The sequence below is a fragment of the Pyxicephalus adspersus genome, chromosome 4 (genome assembly GCF_032062135.1).
Source record: "Pyxicephalus adspersus chromosome 4, UCB_Pads_2.0, whole genome shotgun sequence".
NCBI lineage: Eukaryota > Metazoa > Chordata > Amphibia > Anura > Pyxicephalidae > Pyxicephalus > Pyxicephalus adspersus.
In genome coordinates this window covers 147,494,453-147,515,455 of record NC_092861.1, presented here as the reverse complement: position 1 = coordinate 147,515,455, position 21,003 = coordinate 147,494,453, and the positions used below count along the sequence as shown (strand labels likewise).

General features: G+C 40.7%; 2 protein-coding genes across 3 annotated transcripts in view; both read right to left on the bottom strand.

Annotated features, from left to right (window-relative positions):
* Positions 1-674, bottom strand: part of LOC140329576 (nuclear RNA export factor 1-like) — a 43,860-nt gene extending 43,186 nt beyond the window's left edge. The window contains exon 1 of the mRNA XM_072409938.1: positions 49-674. The gene's annotated coding sequence lies outside the window, so the exon portion shown is untranslated. The remainder of the gene's footprint in view (positions 1-48) is intronic.
* Positions 675-5,979: 5,305 nt separating this feature from the next.
* Positions 5,980-20,667, bottom strand: H3-3A (H3.3 histone A). 2 transcript variants are annotated; one of them, XM_072409937.1, is made up of 4 exons: positions 20,516-20,667; positions 19,066-19,223; positions 13,118-13,271; positions 5,980-7,563 (listed from the first exon to the last, which is right to left on the bottom strand). In XM_072409937.1, the coding sequence occupies exons 2-4, from the start codon at positions 19,191-19,193 to the stop codon at positions 7,435-7,437; spliced, it is 411 nt and encodes a 136-aa protein (XP_072266038.1). In that variant the 5' UTR covers positions 19,194-19,223; positions 20,516-20,667; the 3' UTR covers positions 5,980-7,434. The 2 variants fall into 2 exon arrangements, with proteins under 2 accessions (XP_072266038.1, XP_072266037.1); XM_072409936.1 differs by having other exon boundaries at positions 19,066-19,220; positions 20,516-20,635.
* Positions 20,668-21,003: the final 336 nt, after the last annotated feature.

Here is a 21,003-nt window from a genome sequence, read left to right as displayed (position 1 = left end):
CCCCTCCCCGGTTTTGACCCAATCTGCCACCCTTCACCATTCACTTACTTTCTACTCCTCCGCCCGCCTCGCCAACAGCCGCGCAACGCTCTTCCTCGTGACGTCATCAATCCCCGCCCACGAATAAACTGCCGGAGCCCGACGCACCGAATGTCAATAAAGTTTTATTCAAAAGCACAAAATGGTTTCCAGGGTGACTAAAAAATGTCAAACTGTTTACACACTGAAAATAACATTTTCTCACCTGTTATGAACATGACAGGCTGCTTTGCCTTCTGAAAAGTCAAGATGTATAGCAGCCATGCTGATCCTTCTTCTATAGTTTCAGTCACCTCAGCACCCCAGAATATACTTATCTCGAGTTCTGAGTTTGCTGATTTGCAATCAATGGTTTAAAAAATAGTAAAATAAAGTAAAGAGAAAGTAAAGTAAAGAAAGAGAAGGATAAACAAAACAGCCCTGCAACTAGGGATGAGCGAGAATGCCTCTGTCATTCCCGCGAAAATTTCCTCGAAGTTCTGATGATTTTGCCAAATTTTGCGAAACTATCATAAATCACTATGAGAAGACTATTGCGGCTGCATTTATAAATAGAGCCGTGAGAATCCTCCTCTCAGGGTGAGTCATGCGGCTTGCGTTTATGAATGAACGCGGCTGTGGGAAAAATCAGAGGATTTTTCCCACGCTGCATTCATTCATTCATGAGCAGCCAGCCCTTAGACTCACACTGTGTTCCTGGATAGAGAAACTCCATCCAGGAACATATAGTACAGAGCTGCAACAGCAATCAGGGGAGCAGAGCTGCACTGTTCCCCTGATTGCTGTTGCCACCCTGTAGTATGTGTTCCTGGACAGAGTTTCTCTATCCAGGAACACAGGACTCCTGTGTTTTTAGATAGAGAAACTCTATCCAAGAACACATACAACTAGTAAAAGGCTGCAAGAGCAATCAAAGGAGCGGAGCTGACATCTCTGCTCCCCTGATTAGTCTTTCAGGCCCCAAACATTTGGTTTTGCCGGACGAATTTACAAAGGCTGTTCTTGCCTACATGTTTGGTAAGCGAGAACGTCCCAATTCACCCTTATGAAAGACCACAGTTTATTTGTTCCATTATAGCAGGCGCAGACTCAAAGGCCCCCATTTTATTTATATCCTTTAAACACCAATACCCCAACCCATATACGTACAGGAAAGAAATACAGCTGTCCCACTGTACTCCATCAGTGGTATAGGGATAACCATTGCAACCATAGCAGATTCTAGGGTGTCCGGATGGAAGAAAGTGCGCTTAGCGATTGCCCAAGGCGCCATTTTTGCTTCTTTGGCAAAACCAGCAGCAGGCCATGCCAAAAAGAACCTGCACTGTCCTAATGCTTGGAACCTCGCTGCAACCTTAGAAATAAATATTTCCCCATATGCCAACGACTATATGGGTATTCAGTGAACTCCTTTCATTTGGGGATCTGACTTTGCAGATGAGAGAAAATTCCCCCTCTGGCTTAGCTCATTTGGTAATGTATGTTCCATTGAAATGACTGCCTTTCAGAAAACAAATATTTAATACAATTTGATCAAAGTGCACCTACCCTCAGAAATGACCTGACCTGTGAGTTGTCACACTTATGTTCCTACATCCCCTAAGGAAGCATTTTTTGTGAAACGTGTTAGATAAAATATGATCAATCTTAAACTAAGTATTCAGTACTCATTGTATACCAGGGACTTTTATTTGAAAGTTGATGCACTCAAATCAAATCTAGATAGCTGTTTTTATGTTAGTATCAGATTCCTAAATGAAGTTATTTCTTACACATTATTTTAAATATATATTCTCTGCTTTTCTTTTGCTGTGAACGAAGAAAAAACCCTCTTTGCTTTAACCAAACCGTATATTGGTTTATTAGTTCTGTGAATCGCAATGTTTAGTATATTATTTATCTAATTAATACTAGTTGGATAAGATAAAAATAGTGCTTCTGTTGCAATCTAAATGCTACAATGGAAGGATAATAAAAGTATAGCAACATCACAGGACTTTACCAAGATGGCATATTGGTTCGTTAAGGTTCTGTAGTAGTGGAGGCTGGATGAAGAACACAGCAGTGGTTTATATTCTAAAGCATGTTCATGTGACAGTGATATTCCCACGCATTCACAGCTGGCAGTAATATCCTCATGGATGTGCAATTGCTAAATGTGGTTTGAAAATTAGGGCACATATACCCAAATCAGACAAAATCATACCCAAATCAGTGTGTGTATATAAAGGGATCATACAATAAATACTGTACATTTTATGTTTATAGATATTGGACATACTGCACATTGTGTGTTCATATAGGGATCATTGGTAAAGCAAGAATTTCACAGAAAGGAGGAAGGTCAACTTCATTGCCCAAGACACCAAATATCATTAAAACAATTCAAAAAACTTTAAAGGCACATCCCATAGAATCACAACTCAATTTTTAAAAAAATAAAAACATAATTTATTCGATTATTAATAGGAAATTATGCTCTTTCTAACAAATATATGTGATATACACCCAATTTCACTTAGTGTTCAATGTGTTTCGCAATACATGCTTCTTCAGAACTGGCGTGACTGGCATCATATTAGAAATCATATACTTGGCAGATCATTCTAGCGTGAAGGCAGACCAACAGTGCTGGTTTCCGCAGTCAACGAAGCATCTTTGTCAAAAGGGAACCCCTCAATATATGTATGGATCTGTTAAACTTTAAGCGATGAGGTGTCCTTTATAGTGCTCTCTATTCTTTAAATGTCACCAGTTGTCAGACTCCAGGGTTGTCAGTGGAGAGTGACAACAAAAATTCTTTGCCCATGCAGTAAAATGTGGTAGTTAGTATTATAGCTACTCAATATGTTAGGTGAGTACAGGTAAAAAAATGGTGTTTCAAATGCAGTCAACATTAACTGAAAAAAGAATGAAAATAACATATTACAATATGAGACAATCAAAGTGACTGTTATTCTTATTTATTATTGCGTAGCTGGCAGAAAAATGCTTACACATGCGCAGTTTCTAAGACTGGTGTTGAGGATATGGAAACTCTTCTAGAACATGCACAGTAGTATGTAACATCAGTGAAAATAGCGATTATCTGCTCATGTTCTGTAGAAACCTGAAAGTGGCAGAATGTGTGGGTCCTTGGTAAAATATTTGCCGACATCACAAATATTACCATGCATTCATCGTAGTATATAGTAGTCAGGGAACCTTTACAGCATCATGGAAGGCCAGACCATTTTTGCCAATCACACACAATTTTGCACATCTGCAGTGGAGAGCTTATAATGCTAAGGTTATTAGCATATCTCAATGCATTAGAATTAACAGTGGTGACAAGACGTTTGCACTTACCAATGAGCATTTTGCCCTCTCTGCCACTCTACCAATGTACGCTCTTGCACCGACATTCATTTCGGCAATTATCACTACTGTACTGATTTGCTTTAATTACTGTGTATGACCCCTAAACTTCCTTTACCCAATCTCACCACCTCTCCTAATACCCCCACTTCACTTGCGATTGCACAACATGTATATACTTATAGTATTAATAGAGTCCTCTTATGTATTATTGTATGTGCAGCCTAGCTGCATGACAGCAATAAGTGACAAGGATTTAATTGGGAATTAATAAACTGATTTTATTAAACACATCCAGCCTCCCAGAGAGGAACGGATCCAATTAACCTGTACTGGAAAAAGGTTTTTGTTAAAATTCTACAAGCAACACACAAAAACAGCTGAAACAACATTCTTGCAAAAACAGGAATGCCACATTTCCCCAAAATCCTCAACAGTGGAAAGTTACTGTCAGGAGCCCAGACTTCCATTATTTACAGGAAAAGTTGACATCTGCACATAAACTGAGCAGCATGTAACTCTGGATCTATTACACATTTTGACATTTGGTTGCCATTGGAGTTTATGCGTTAATCTCAGGTTGCCATGCATTTGCATATGTAGTTGACTGTTCAAGGGACAAGGCTTGGCACACAGGGGCTCCAGAAGGGGGTACTCTACTTAAAGTGTTCATTGTCTCTAATACCAGCTCTCTAAAGTGTTTGCTTAGACAAAAAGAAAACACCCCAATTTATCCATTCCAAAACAATACATATATATATATATATATATATATATATATATATAGGTAAATTCCAGAATAATTCTACAGCAGTATCTGTGGCCTTAAACCACAGTCCTACCACAGTAGCATTGAGTCAAGTTTGCTCTCTCATGGCTGGACATGACACTTGTTTATTTATAGAAACACAAAAATATAGTTTATCGCTTTATTTTTGACGATAAACAGCTGGAGTTTTTTTATTTGGCAAACGTGTGTTGTATTCAGTGACGAACTCTCCTGGAAGGCATTAGCAGTCGTACAGAATAGCATGGGCAAAACAACGATTAACTTGTATGGCAGAAAAATAGCTCACTGCCATTTTTTTGTACTGGACAATAATAACCTAATATAATAAAGCCAAACATGGAACATATTGACTGCAAAGTTCAAAATAAAAAATGTACGCCAGAGGACCCGGACCTGGCACGTTTCGCCCAAACGAGGGCTTCTTCAGGGCTGCTGTAACAAAGCAGTTGTAGGTAGAACAAGAGAGAAAAATCCCAAGAGGGTGTCATTCCAAGTAGGGTATTCTAGTAGAAAAATTAAAAATATATTTTTATTGTGATCCTTGCAGTCTATACGTTCCATGTATATATATAGTGGGTTAATTTTGCCTAGTACAATAATATGGCAGTCGGCTATTTTCCCGGCATACAAGTTAATCGTAGTTTTGCACATGCTTTTCTGTATGACTATGCTAATGTATTCTATGAGAGTTCATCACTGAATACAACACATGCGTTTGCCAAAAAAACCCCCCAGCTGTTTATCTCTTTTTTTGAATTTGTAAAATCGGGGTTGGCACAATGCCTTTAGGGGCATTTCTCTGTTTCTAAAACGTTGAAACTGGCACTCCACTGTTACACCAACCTATGTTATCTAATCAAACCTTTTTAGTATTGGGAAGGAAAAGTTTAGATTTTCATGCTGTCCATGGCTTGGTTTCAGAGATTCACCTGATTCTCATGGTGAAAACACAGGCATCAAAACAGAAAGTGAGGGAACCCACGTCAGGTTTTTTTATTGCAGATTTTTCCCCACTTCCTTTTTGCTGCCAATGCCGTCACTAGGACAGAAAATGAGAAATAATTTCCCCAGTAAGATCTCACCGGATATTGTTTCCAACACTGGGATCCTGAATTTAATGATTCAGCAGGCAATGCATCAAGGCAGTCTGATCACCCTGATGCACCTGGATTTCTTTATTACCTTGCAGACTCCATGTTTGTATGTGTCTAGATAGAAATTGGCTGAGCAATGCTGTAGGGTAGGGGAAGATACAGGAGGATGTTTTGGGCCCAAACCCCAACGGTTCCTCATGCATTTGTTCCTCACCTTCAATCTTTCATTCAATCTTTTTACAGATATTATTGCAGTACACTCTGCCTGGTACAGTACAGCTTTATCCAAAATCTTACCAGTCTGTTGTCTTAGGGTGACAACTCTTATTTACAGTACTGTAATAATGCAGAAGCACTGTTTTCAAACTGTCTGAACATCCCTGGCATCTAAATCTTTGTATGAATAAAATGCAGCATTATCAATGGCTGGAATATATATTCAAATATTGAATTAGGTTAAAACTGGAACCAGCAGAAGCCTAAAAAAACAACCCAGTTTACCTTTAACAAACTTTTTGTTCTATCACATTTACAATACTGGCTACAGTATGGTTTGCAAAGTAAAACATTTTACCAGGCTTTGTATTAGTCAACTAATGAGGTATCTGGGTCTACTGCCTACTAGAGACAGGTAAACTTCAGATCCTCCCTCTTTTTTCCTTTAAACTCCAGATTTAAAGAAAAAGCCCCGTAAACAAATGTTGTTTAATGTCTTTTAATAGCAAACTTACAGAACAGCACAGAAGACAGACAACATTAAAAACATGTATCTGAATGCAGAACAACTCAGAAAAAAAATAATAGAGTGAATGGATGGAATTTACCATATGGTAAAAATGCTACAAATATTTAGTTGCCATCAATAAGAAATTGACTTATTAAAAAAAAAAAATCCAAATGCTGGCATTGTCCAGAAAAAAAATATTTCAACAGGTCTATTTATAATTTTTTTTATTATAAAGTTTGAGTTTTTTTTTATTTTAAATTACTGAACAAAGATTTTGTTGTAGTTGTTGATGGTGTTTAAAGTGTACCATGTCACATGCACAGGACCACCTGCCATTTTTGTGAGCACTTAGAAGGAAACTTATCCCTTGCCAGATCCGTCATATGAAAGTGGCGCTACCCAGCTTCAGTAAGTCGGGCATGTGACGATCAGATCGGTGCGCCGGGACTAGGCTGCTCACCAGGAGACAGAAATTGCTGCTTCAAAAGAAAAAAAGGTAAAAAAATAGCCCTCTGAAGGCCCGATCAACTGGCAAGTGACATATTCCCTTTTAACATGAACTAGTTTGACCTAATATAGAGTTGTGGGTATGAAGTGCCTCAAATACCTGTGCTGGTTCCTAGTAAATAAGCTACATGATAGCTTGGGCTCCAAATTGGCTCCGTCCTATGTGTGTAAGTGACAGGTACACTTTACATAAGTGCCAGTAAACCCAAAACTGATATTTATCTTTAATAAAAAAGATTCTGGTGGATCAAGTCATCCACAAGCTTCTTATAGCACCAAAAATCGAAGGGAGGAATCTCATCGAATTCCCATCTCTGCCCACCTGTCATGAGGCCAATATATATAAAAAAAATTAAATATGTCAATGGCTATTTTCTGCATTGTTTTTATTGCATTAGTAGCCATTAGTTACAATACACTGATTCAAATAATAAATTCATCATTCCAGATGCTTTCTTTGATCAAAAGAGGATTTTTTTCTATACACTTAGAAAAAAAAGAACCAGATCCGCACAACATGACATTATTTCATTACAGGATTTGCAGCAGAAGGATTAAGACTTGTTATGCCCAGACATGGCGATAGGTTACAGAGGCAAGAGATCTCTGCTGCAGTCTATAAAGAGGTTATGTAGGCGACAGAAGCCACCAGCACACATCCATATTTGTATACCAGTTTTGGGCGGACTGACCCTTTCATGTAATATCACACACATATGAAAATGGAAGAAATTTAGCACACTTGAACCTGTCCCCCTACATATTCCATTCACAACCATATATTTAGGTACCTTTAACCCCATGAAGAAAAAAAAAAATATATCTAAACGCTCAAACTACCAATTACACGGAAGAAGAGATTTATTTTTTTCTTTTCGGGTTTGAAGATGACAATGTTTATCTCAAGATAGGAATTTCTTTTAAGCGCGTTCTCCGCGGATGCGGCGTGCTAGCTGGATGTCTTTTGGCATAATTGTGACGCGTTTGGCGTGGATAGCACACAAGTTGGTGTCTTCAAACAGTCCGACCAGGTAGGCTTCACTGGCCTCCTACAAAAAAAAAAAAGATAAAAGAGATTGGGTTAGGGTCATACTCCATATGCAGGAACTAGGTTGGTAATATGACTTTATAAATGTCCGACACTGAGCTGCTAGAGTCACATGTTAAATTAACTTCAACACTCTTACCATGAAAATACTGCAACCCTACCTCCGTGGAAGAGGTCTGTGTGTTGCTGTTCTCTTTTCTTTGCTCCCTAAGATTATGGACACAATGGGCCTGATTTATTAAAGCTCTCCAAGACTGGAGAGGATACACTTTCATTGGTGAAACCTGGAATGGATTTCTTAAAAGTCATTTGCTATTTGCTAGCAAATGTTTTCAGTCCTGGACCAGATTCATTCCAAGTTTGCTGGATCACCCAGCTTCACTGATGAAAGTGTACCCTTTCCAGCCTTGGAGAGCTTTAATAAATCTGTCCCAAAGCAAGGATGTAAGGTTCACACAAACAACCTCCTGTTTCCTGACTGATAATGTAGACTCTGTCCAAGCGGCTGTAAAAAAAACCTGAAAGGCTTTGGACCTGTTTCAATAGCCAAAATCTGCAGCAGCTACTGACCTGGCTTTTGTTTTGTAGTCTTTGAACCCCAGAAATCAGAGAGCTTTGATTTCTAAAGAGACAGTAATGACTCTCAAGAAGTCTCATAACATAACCCCAATCTATTTCCTGCAGCCTAACTAGTCTCCTGACTATTTCCTCCATTAAATTAGTTATTTGATAAATTTTAGCCAAAATATACCATCAAGATTTTTAATATGCCACCAAGCATATACTCCTTGATTCTGTTAGAACAAAACTAATGCACCACATCCAAGGCTGGTGGGCCCATCACTGATAACATTGGAGGCCGGGGCAGAATTTACACCCACCATGGATGATCATACCCCATACCTGGCAGGAGGGTGCATTGAAATATAGCAAGGATGGGTGGAAATGGATGAAGATTCTGTCCCTGTTGTCCAATATGCGCTAATTAAGAAATGCTGGTGGAATAAAAGAGCCGCAGTCATGGGCTGCAAACACTGCTTGGTCCTGGGTAAGCCAGGCACTGTTAAGACACCCGAGGTAGGAGTTTCTATAGTCGGCAGTTCTGAGTTTGTAGCCCTGCAAGGCTACATGCCGGTCCCCTTAAAATTTAAAAGGACGCAATAACTGCAGAAAGATAAGCGATTTGAAGTGTATGAAAAAGAAAACCATTCCCAATAGGCAATTTCTTGAAAACTTTAGCTCTAAAGGGTTCTTTCAAAGTCTGTCATTTATGTAGATTTCCTGAATGCATTAATTCAAAGCCTTTTATTTCCCCGGTGGTTCTATCATTTATTGTAATGGAAAATAAGGTTATCTTGCAATTTTAATGAAACATAAAGGTTTACCCTTAGGTGGGCATTTTTGTAGGTTTTACATTGATAGAAAAATTCAACGGCAGCAACAGTGACGTAGGTGAGCCTTGAAAAAGTACAATTTTATGCCGACCCGAAACTCCCCTTCCTGAAAGTGACAGCAGCCCCATAAATACTGCAAAATCAAAGTTTTAGGATCCCACAGACAACAGTTACATGATTGTCTTCAAGCGCAGGTCATGTGGCTCCCTCCAAAGACAGGTCACATGATCAAGAGCATCTCCAATCACGGAGCTTTCTTTGCTCCATTGAGAAAAGTAACTCCTAAACACGCCCTAAGCATGATTTTTTAAACCACAATCTATTGGAAACTAGATAGAATATTTTTTGCTAGGCTTACCATACAAGTAAAAGTAGGTGAAATTTAATATTGCACGGACCAAGTTAAAAAAAGTAAGATATTCATTGTCCAGTAAACTATGTACTACAGTCTGGCTTTTCAGTCTTCAATGTGGAAGAAAAACAAGCACGCGTGTAATTGTTTTTTTTTTTATTACGCTCATCTGTTCTATACAGGCTTCATTTAAAAACCAATTATTCCACTGAATAGCTTTGCCCGAGTCAGACAGCTGATGTACGCGACTGATGAGTGTCACACCTCACAAATAATGAAAGAGAAGTGCGCCGACTGACAATGAAGCATCTCCTTTTAGTTTATGGACAGAGGGGAGAAGGTTTGGAACTAGACTGGAGCTAAAACTCTAGGATACCAGTTCCAGTGACAACTGTTCAGAGATATTTCCTCCACATTAGGAAGATTTTCCACTAATTTCCTGCTGTGTCTTTGGGATAGGAAGTGAAAAAAACAAAACGTAATTTAGCACAATTTATACTGTACTTGAAAACGAAAGCAGTCATTCTCACATATATCCACCACCCATGCTCTTAGCAATTACAGAATGTACACACATGGCATTTGTGCAATGCTGTGCACATCCTGGCTCATTCTCAGCATGCCAAGAATAGTGCCAGGGACAATGCAAGCACTGGAGTGGTAAAGGAGATGGGGTGACTGGAGTGACAACTGAAAGCTAAACTTGTCCTCAATGGTGGCAGGTACATAGAGGTAAGTATTCTGTGCATATGGTGGAAGAATTTAATTCTGCATTAAAGCAGAACTCCTGGCAGATATTAAACAAATTATTACAGTTCTGCATTCAAAATTATATCATTTAAATACAGTGGTCCTCAACCCCCAGTCCATGGACCTGCACTGGTCAGCGGCCTGGGGGGTTGAAGACCACTGTACTAAAGAATGTGGTTTAGGAGCTGTGGGTGACGCGAGGTGGCCCTCTTTGCACTGTTCGGGAGCTTGTGGCGGGCGGGGGGCACACCCAGTTATCCTCGCAATGATTGCACTGGTGCTGCCGGGAGTGGTGTATGTGGGGCTTGCACTTCCCTGCTGTTCCCGGCGGCTCTGCCGCTTGACAGCACAGCAACTTTCTTACGCTGCTCTGCTGTTCTCAGCTGTGTGCTGACAGAAGGCGGAGCTGCTGGGGGTGGCAGAGTGGTGTAGGCTGTAGATGTACCTGGCCGTGGCAAAATTTTGTGCTGTGTTGCCGGGCCCTGCTGTTGTAAAGGTTTGGGACCACCGATTTAATATATATTTTTGTAAATGCAATTAGACCTGGCATCGTCTTCCAATCCTCTGTAAAGCAATGAATGCAAGAGTGACAAAGCACAAGCAGCCAACCAGGTGTGCTGCATTGCTTTTGTACTAGTGAGACACACCCTGATGAGGGGCGTGAAAGAGAGAGGAGCTCATCAGTCTTCTGCTTTGTTCATCCACTAGCTAAGGGAGTATTGAGATCTGTGTTGTGCTGCCCAAATGCAGCAGATTAAAATCAGATCTGTGTAAACCTCAGGACTAGATGGTACAAATGCATTGACAAAAACAGCTCCCTGATATTTATTCACTCCGTATTTATCCGATTACCCTGAGTTCAGCTTTCACTGCTGTATACTGTGCTCACTTTCACCAGCCCAAATTAGAGGACATATTTACTTTATTAGCAGAGACAGCTGATATGCCAACTTCAAAATCTGGCACAGCTCATCTTGTTTTAGCAGTAGTAAGATCACTTTCTGAATATAAACCAGGAAAATCAGCCTCAGGTCCTTTTAATAAAATCCAAAGTGAAGGATTAGCTGAAGATAAAAAAAAAATACAAAAACATTTTTTTTGCATAAATAGATCTAAAAGTACATGGAAAAAGACTACTTCTTGGCAAATTTTATTTTAACCCTGAAGCTTTAACCACCCAAAAGGCAAGTAGAAAGAACCAAATTATAAGATACAATGCACGCTCAAGTGTACCTGTCCTTCACACACCTGAGAGGCAGACTGTTACCTAAACTTGTGCTTATGAGAATGCAGCCAATCAGATCTGAAGATATTGCTACAGTCACTCAAGGTCATGTGACACAAAAGGAAGAAATTGTTTTTTTTTTTTTTTTATCTGATAAGCATACTTTTTATTGTTACCCTCTGTATCCTAATATGTTTATCTCTGGCTAATCAGATTTTACACATACAAGCTTAAGAGTCACTCCTCCTTTCCAGAAAGCCAGTTGGGAGGGCTCCAGATACCAAAATTTTGGGTTTACAGTTTTAGAGGATTATCCATTATGCATATAAGCAGCACTCTCATTTTCATGTCTTCCATTAAAAAACCACAGTAATGTGCAGACTGCAGACATACTTTGCATATATACTCCCATCACAAAACAAGAAACTGCTGCTTCAGAAAATATAATTTTTCTGGCTTTGTATATACAGCCACTAACTTTAAAGTTCATCATCCCTAAGCATGTCTCAACATTCTCCCTTCTCTATATGTGGGCATGCCCCAGCACTGACATGTTATTTTACTTTATTTCTCTAGCTTTTACTTGTAGTGGCATGAGCAGAGTGCCTTAGGTCAGTTTTTTTTATGTAGGTACACCTACAGAACTTCATCTCCTAGGAGCTCCTTCCCTATATACAAGTGGAGCTGATTTAATAAAGCTCTTCAAGGCTGGAGAGGATAAAATTTAATCAGTGAAGCTGGGTGATCCAGCAAATCTGGAATGGATCTCGTTCAAGATTGAAAACATTTGCTAGCAAATGACTTTGAAGAAATCCATTCCAGGTTTGCTGGATCACTCAGCTTCACTGAGAGCCTTGGAGAGCTTTAATAAATCAGGCCCACTTGTATATAGGGAGGAGCTCTTGGGAGATGAAGTTCTGTAGGTGTACCTACATCAAAAGAAACTGACCTAAGGCACTCTGCTCATGCCATTACAAGTAATAATAGCTAGAAAAATAAAGTAAAATAACATGTCAGTGCTGGGGCATGCCTACATGTAGAGAGAGAAATGAGAATGCTTAGACATGCTTAGGGATGATGAACTTTAAAATTAGAGGCTATATATACAGAGCTTGTTTTGTGATGGGAGTATGTCTGCACATTACTATGGTTTTATAATGGAAGACATGAAAATGAGAGGGCTGCTTATACACAAAATGGATAATCCTCAAACTGTAAACCCAGATTTTTGTTATCTGAAGCCCGCCCGACTGACTTCCTGGAAAGGACGAGTGACTTAAGCTTGTGTGTGTAAATCTGATTAGCCTGAGAAAGACTTAATAGGAGATAGAGGGTAACAATAAAAAGTAAGCTTATCAGATATATTAAACGTTTTCCTCCTTTTGTGTCACATGACCTTGAGTGACTGTAGCAATATAAAATAATTATCAGGCCCAATATAAAATATTATCAGCAATATAAATCAGGACCAGTGTGTGAGAAGACTCAAGAGTCAAGAAAGCAGTGTGGTTTTCCTCGGAAAGAATTTAATGTATAAATGTGGAAAAAGGGCTGTGAATGTCAGTGCAGCTCAAACAGAGTTAGCATGACACTAAACTGCTTTTTTTTTTTTTTTTTTTAAACTCTCTGAGATGACAACACAGTAGCTCTGCTTCTCAGACATTCACAGCAGTGTTGTTAGCCCTGCATGTTTGACTATAGAACTGTATATATTGTTTTCATCAGACATTCTGAGAAATGTACATTGCAGTATGATGACAAAACTAGGATTTTTGTACAACAAGAGATGAGTAATATTTATTATATAACAGGCTTTTTTTAAGCTGAAAGTTACCTGCAAAGCACCAATAGCAGCGCTCTGGAAGCGCAAATCTGTTTTGAAGTCCTGAGCGATTTCACGAACCAGACGCTGGAAGGGAAGCTTGCGGATCAGCAACTCAGTGGACTTCTGGTAACGTCTGATTTCACGGAGAGCCACAGTACCCGGCCTGGGGAGACAAGAAAAGATAAAGTTCTGATCAAGACCTTAAGCAACAAATTTATATATATATATATATATATATATATATATATATATATATATATACACACACACACAATTTTTATGTAAATCTGCTTACTATGTGATGGGGACTTAATCCCTTTCCCAGCATTTTTCCCTTGAATTTTACCTGTTTGTCAGTAACTTATTTCCTGTCCTAAGGACGCGAGCTACACCTACCTTACTGTATCTATAAAGGAACAGCGTTGTCATCCTAGGACAGGAAGTGTGTTGGCAAAAAATCTCCAAAGAGAAAACTAGAAACAATGCTAACTAATAAAAGTGCAACACAAGTTATCAGCTCACAGGATGTCTGTAAGAATTCAACAAGCCTTTATTTTTTAACTTGATATAACTATGCCATCATTTGTATGTTTAACAGACCAAGAGGGACCTAATAGGAAATTTTTATCTCATCCTTTTTTAAAAATAGTTTCTATTTCTCTACATGCACATGCATATTGCCACACAGTGTCCTCCCCAGACCCTTTTAACTGGGTGCACCACCCAGCACTTTTCATAAACCACCTGGCTGTTTTTGGGAGGTTACTGAAAAGTTGGGACACAATACAGGGGCTGCCACCCACCTACAATTTCTTCCTACCCAGCTTCTGGGTTGCCACATTTATGCAGATCAAGCAGTAAAGAATAGGCGATTTATGCAATGAGGGCAAGTCAAAGAATATAGGATCAGAAAGGGGCAAGGCAGAGGCTTTTACAGCTAAGAAAAGAACCTGAAGTCATTCTGGATCACTTGGTCTTCGGAAGGACAGTGAAGAATGGATGCAGGTGAATGTTTATAACCTGTTAAAAGCAGACAGTCCAGCCTGTATTTGTTGGGAAGTCACCCAAAGGCAAGAACAGAGACCCAACAGTATTTGCTAATAAATCATGTGTCAAGTTTGTTTTTTCATTAAAGGTGACCCCGATGTGGGCAGCATAGGTTCATCCAGTCCTACCCTTTACAACCGTCATTCAAAGCCGTCACTCTACATTACACATGCAGCATGCACCAGGAAGACACAAAGTATGACTGTGCCGACTACCTGCCACACCAACACCTTCTGGTCCATATTATTATTAACATCCAGTATTTATATAGCGCCGACATATTACGCAGCGCTGTACAAAGACCATAGTCATATCACTAACTTTCCTTCGATTGGGCTTACAATCTAATGTCCCTACCATAGTCATATGTCTTTATTACAGTCTAAAGTCAATTTGGGGAGACACCAAAAAAACCTGTCATATAGATAACTGCAACTTCAGCTAAAGGAAAATCCAATACCAGTCATACAGCTAGCTTACTTTATTTAAACATAAACCTCCCTATTTACTGATAATACAAGCACAAGTAATTTAAAGCAATTTAAAGCAAAACTCCAGCCACAAACAAGTTACAGCACATTGTTTTTGCCATTAGATGTGCTCAGTATCATTTAACCCACCCAACCGGACACGAGCCAGTCATCTCTGTGTCACTTGCTTTCATTCCTCCTGCACATGAACAAATTGCTTCCTTGCTTTTATCTTTTTTAACACTCCAGCTTTATACAGGGTCAGCAATGCGCCAAAACGAGGCCACAAAAAGACTTCTACGGCTTCTATTTATTGATATGTCAATGACTGGGGACCAATGTGTGTCTTTTATATCTGCCTAGAGTTCAGCTTCATTTATTGAGCAGCACGGTGACTCAGTGGTTAGCACTCTGGCCTTTGCAGCGCTGGGTCTCAGTTTGAATCTTAGCCAGGACATTATCTGCATGGAGTTTACAGGTTCTCCCTGTGTCTCGGTGGGTTTCCTCCGAGTGCTCTGGTTTCCTCCCACATTCCAAAAACATGCAGTTAGGTTCATTGGCTTCCTCCCAAGTTGTCCTTAGACTGTAGTATTGACATATGACTATGGTAGGGACATTAGATTGTGAGCTCCTTTGAGGGACAGTTAGTGGCATGACTATAGACTTTGTACAGCACTGATTATTGTGTTGGCCATATATAAATAATGTGTAATAATATAATTTATCAACACATAACAGCAATAATTTTCAAATATTTTTATTATTCAGAAGGCTGAAAGACCAATCAATACAAAACTGGCAAGTAAAGTTATTTCTATGAGCCAGAGAAGGTGTTATTCCAACAGCAACAAAATATATAGGAAAGTAAGATGTCAGCTATAAATCTGTGGTTGGCTAGCTATCTGCCGAAATCAGTTCAGACCTGCACAAATTCAAAAAATAATGCAATGGCAGCCTTTGTGCCACGATAAAGAGAACTTGCACTTCTCCCACATTCCAAAAAACATGCAGTTAGGTTAATTGACTTCCCCCAAAATTTGACCTTATAATGTGTAATGACATATGACTATGGTAGGGACATTAGATTGTGAGCTCTTTTGAGGGACGGTTAGTGAAATGACTATGGACTTTTTACAGCCCTGCTTAATGTTGGCACTATATCAATACTGGATAATATTAATTGTTACAGTTACATAATTTGAAAATTTTCAAGCAATATATGGAGAACTCTATGTGCAATAAGGATATTTAACAGCCAATTCATTCAGAAACCCAGCCTGTTGCAGCAGTAAAGTTACAACACTCCCCAGCCCCTTTTAGCTGGGTGCACCACCCAGCACTTTTCAGTAACCACCCGGCTGTTTTTGGGTGGTTACTGCTGTTTTTGGTTGGTTACTGATGAGTTGGGACACAATGCAGGGGCTGCCACCTGTCTAAAATTTCTTCGCCAAAAACAATCCTGGGTTGAACACTGTACAATCTCAGAATACAGCCAGCTTGTATCTACTTTTAATCACCAACTAGCCACAAATTCAGTACATCTCTGCAATACCTGCACACCTTTTTGCCCATCTTTTGTAAATTTCAATGTACTACAAGTACACACTTCTTCAGCTGCCAAAATCCAAGAAGCTGCCTGAGCTGTCAGGTTGTCACTGCTGTACTGAAATCCCCAGCAGGGTTGTTAACCCTTCAACCAGTTGGAGCAAACTGGGTAGGAGTAACAACGCTGCATGCAGCAAAATCAAAGTTGTCAGTTGAAAAAGGAAGCTGGGAGCTCCCAAAATCTTTGGCTGATCAAAAGATATTCATCTGTAATTGAATTTTTAGTCAGGTCACAGAATTTTTTTAAGCTGGGTGGTGGCTCTTGTATTGTGTCCCAACTCTTTAGTGACAACCCAAAAACAGCCAGGTGGTGGCTGAAAAGTGTGGGGTGGTGCGCCCAGCTATAAGGAAGAACACTAATAGGGTAAACCTATATTTTAAATCCATAGAAGGAATTTCTGGATGAATTAAGGTACCCAGATATTCCACCATAAGGCCATGTTCCTGTATTGTGGTTGTACACCGTATAACATATGCAAACAGCTGTTGAACAGCAACATGTCTCACAGTGTGGTGAGATCCATTTTCAATAGCACCCCAGCACATTCCAGCGCAAAAAACGCACAATGACAACGTGCATTTTGTTGTTACACAGTATTTATATAGTGCTGACATATTACTCAGTGCTGTACAAAGTCCATAGTCATGTCACTAGCTGTCCCTCAAAGGAGCTCACAATCTAATGTCCCTACCATAGTCATGTCGTTAACACAGTCGAAGGTCAATTGGAGGGGGGGGGGGGGGGGGAATTAACATAACTGCATGTATTTGGAATGTGGGAGGAAACCGGAGTACTTGGAGGAAACCCACACAAACACGGGAAGAACCTGCAAACTCCATGCAGATAGTGTCCTGGCCAAGATTCAAACCTAGGACCCAGCGCTGCAAAGGCCAGAGTGCTAACCACTGAGCCACCATGCTTCATATGTAGTGAATAGGGCCTAAAACACATTTTACTGCCTCCCTTTCCACAATATGACAGCTTACAGAAAGAAACAAAAAAACAATATCCCCAATATTCTGTGTGTTTTGGCTTTGTATACAGTTTGAGCGTAGCATGACCTATATACTGGGCATCAATTTCCTAAAACTTTTAAAGCATAAAGTAACTAGTAAAGGTTTACTAGTATTGAACTCTCCTTTGAGAATACCAATTCCCTGGCTGTCATTCTCATGCTTAATAAAAACAACGGAACAAGTACATCTGACATATGCTAGTTCTGGGGCTGTCAGGGAAGCATACTATAGAGCTGACTTGACTATCTGGAATGGTCTTCCTCATCCTATTCGGCTTGCTCCTACATTCTGCTCATTTAAAGGACCCTCAAAACCCAACGCTTCAACCTCACCTACCCGTCTTCTTCTATCTCCTAACACCCTCACTACTCCCCCACCAATCCATATCCCCCTTCCTACTGTGTGATACTTCCCCCACCTCCTAGATTGTAAGCTCTTCGGGGCAGGGTCATCTCCTCCTCCTGTGTCACTGTCTGTATCTGTCTGTCATTTGCTACCCCTATTTAATGCACAGCGCTGTGTATTATGTTGGTGCTATATTACTGTTTATTATTATTAATAACTGCTGTTGACTTCTATGACAGGGGTTTCCACACTTAATCCTAAATGGGAAAAAAAAGGCCAATGCTATTGTAAGCTCTTCGGGGCAGGGTCCTCTCCTGCGTAATATGTTGGCGCTATATAAACCCTGTTGATTATTAATAATAAGAATAATACTACAAGACTGCGCTGCGTAATATGTTGGCGCTATATAAATCCTGTTTAGTAATAATAAAATACAAAAGCACCTAAAGTTGGTTTTTGACAGTCAAAAATCTGTTTTTCCACCTATTAGTTTGCTGGAAAATTTTTGGTCAAGAAGGCCAAACTTTTCCTTGCTCTCCCAGGTCATAGGTAATGTGAATGTTCCACAGTGCCAGAAGCTGCCAAAAGTGGGTCCCTGTGCAGGACTGACTTGGGACCCCTGTAGAAGTAGTGTTGGCTGAGTAGGGTGCAGGGCCCTTGTGCATTTGCACTTTCTATGTCTGATGTGCCACCAACAGCTGCTCTGCACTTGAAGGAATGCTCATTGACAAGTGTCACCAGCCTAAAAAACATTTGAAAAGTTTGCAGACATCTCACAGTTGAAGGTTAAACTTAGCAAGAAAAAAAAATCTCCAACCTGAAAACCCTAAACTCAAAAACTCCACAACTAGTTTCATCCAGCACTGCAAGCGTTAACCCCATAGTACATGTCAGCTGGCAGCACTCTGCTGCCCCTTGTGGTCATCTTTGGAGCAGCGCTCAGCAAACCACCAGCCAAATGGGAACTGAGCCAATTTCGGCAGACCAAAAAAAAAAAAAAAAAAAAAAAATCTGTGCCATGGCAAAAAGCAAACCTCATTACAAGCATCATATAATATTTACTAAAAACTAACAAATATTTTAAAAAGAGAATTAAATAAAAAAAAGCATAAAAGGAAACTCAAAGAAGCAAATGGCACACATTTCTGACATCATTCATATAAAACCCAATACTTTCAGCAGCTACTTCCCCTTTAAGAGTAAATCTGATCTCTATTTGCACCATGAAGACCATCATGCATGTCCCCAAATCATTATTATAAAATTGCATTACAATTTGCATTAAAAAAAAAAGCATTTGTCCTTTTTTTTTTTTAATGCACGAATGCAAATTATGACCAGAAACAGCCTGCAAAATGTGTTTATTATGCATGCCCGATGAAAAATGTCCATTTCCCTACATGGATTTATCAAGAAAGCCACAATATCATTTAATTGTACCGCGCATGCGCAGAGCGACTCGAACTGTATTACCTGTAACGATGAGGCTTCTTCACCCCTCCGGTAGAGGGCGCGCTCTTTCTTGCTGCCTTGGTGGCCAGCTGCTTCCTGGGGGCTTTCCCACCGGTAGATTTACGGGCTGTCTGCTTAGTACGAGCCATCTTGCCGACAACGGATGGGTCCTAAACCTGCTGGAGGGAGCAGCAGGAGGAGGAGGAGGAGGAGGAGGAAGGAGAGCAAAAAAAAAAAATGACTTTGTAAATAAAATGAAAATAAAGTGACATTTCCAGCATTGCACTGAATCTTCCACGTCTCCCATTCACCTAACATGACCGATATTCAAACTGTGGCGCTAGCTGGCTGCTCTCTCCTGAGCTCATCTCCCCAACTTCCTCATTTACATGCAGGATAAAAAAAACCAAAAAATCAAATTATAAAAGAGAGGAGGAAGGTAAGGGGGGAGTCTGACAGCTCTGATCCCCCCCTAAAAAAAGATCTAATTGCAAAGAAAGGAGGGGGCTGATCCTCAGCATGGCTTGCAATGCTGTAATCTGGCTGATATAGTAAAAAATAAAATAATAAACTCCAGCAAACTGATGTCAGATAAATTGTCCTGGCTGCTGAGATAAAGCTCTGGGGGGCGACTGGTGCCATAGACTTTGCCATCTGCAGCCCCTAGAATGGGCACACTGGGCAAACTCCAGCCAACTGGCACTCAGATTCCCCTCCCCCTTCTCATCGTCAGGTCCCAGCTGCTATGAAATCACCCAGGTGGTTAGAAAGCCCCCGGATAGTTAAAAGGACCCCTAAGGGTGAAGTTTAGGGGCCCCTGCTGTGTTTAGGATGAGATATAGGGGGAGGGTGCTGGGATTCCCAGCCTACATGGAAGTATTAGAAGATTAGAAATGTTGTTATATTGTAACAATCTGCAGCAAATGACCCCACGTGCAGCAAAAGCCCCCCGTTACTCGGCTTTGGGGCTATACCAACTCGGGAATTTTGCATTTAAAAGACGGCCCCCCCACCCCTCAAATAAAGTGCCCCCCCAGGACCCCTCAGCCATGGCAGCCAGGAAATATGGTGACCAGAGTGAGAGAGACAAGATGGTGAAGCTCAGCAACAACCGGGGAGCAGGGGACATTAGGGGGGCGCTTTGCAGCCGTTTTTCACCACTTTCCCCGGTTCTGGGGCCCCCGGGGCCACGCTCACCTGTTGGCAGGGGGTGTGAGGGGCAGCTTAGTGGGGGTGAGGGGGGCACCAGGCGGAAAGTCAGAGATATTTCATCGAATGAAGGCGGCCCGGGTGTGAGGGGAGGAAGAGCTGGGAAGAGGAAAGGGGCCGCTCATCCCCGCCGCTAGAAACTTTGTGCCGGGGGGCGGGGGCGGCCCGGGAGAGGTCGGACAGGACCGGGGGGGTTCCCGGGGCCGGTACGAGCAGTTTTCCGGTGGTTCGGGAGCCCGGGAGGGGGTTGAGGGAAACTTACCTTCCCCGCTAGCTGGAGAGAGCGCACAAGCGGCTGCTGCTGCCTGCAACACACAATTGAAAAATGGCTGACATTGGTGTGTCCCACCGAGCGGCCCAGTCACAGCATAGCAACCAATCAGGAACAATGGAGGGAAGGCCCAGGGCTCCAGAGTGTGTACAAACACAAAGACATGCTCCACACACTACTTCATACTACTAATACTGATAATACTACTAGTGTGTACAAACACAAAGACATGCTCCACACACTACTTCATACTACTAATACTGATAATACTACTAATAATACTACTAATAATACTAATACTGCTAATACTACTAATAATACTAATACTGCTACAATGGAGGGAAGGCCCAGGGCTCCAGAGTGTGTACAAACACAAAGACATGCTCTGCACTTCATACTGCTAATTCTAGTAATACTACTGCTTCATACTGCTAATACTACTAATATTACTGCTTAATACTGCTAATACTACTCAATGA

Coding starts and splice junctions, on each gene's coding strand:
- H3-3A (XM_072409937.1), bottom strand. CDS start 19,193: ATGGCTCGTACTAAGCAGACAGCCCGTAAATCTACCGGTGGGAAAGCC. Junction 13,272..19,065: donor AAGAAGCCTCATCGTTACAG/GTAATACAGTTC, acceptor TTGTCTCCCCAG/GCCGGGTACTGTGGCTCTCC. Junction 7,564..13,117: donor CTGCTATTGGTGCTTTGCAG/GTAACTTTCAGC, acceptor TTTTTTTTGTAG/GAGGCCAGTGAAGCCTACCT.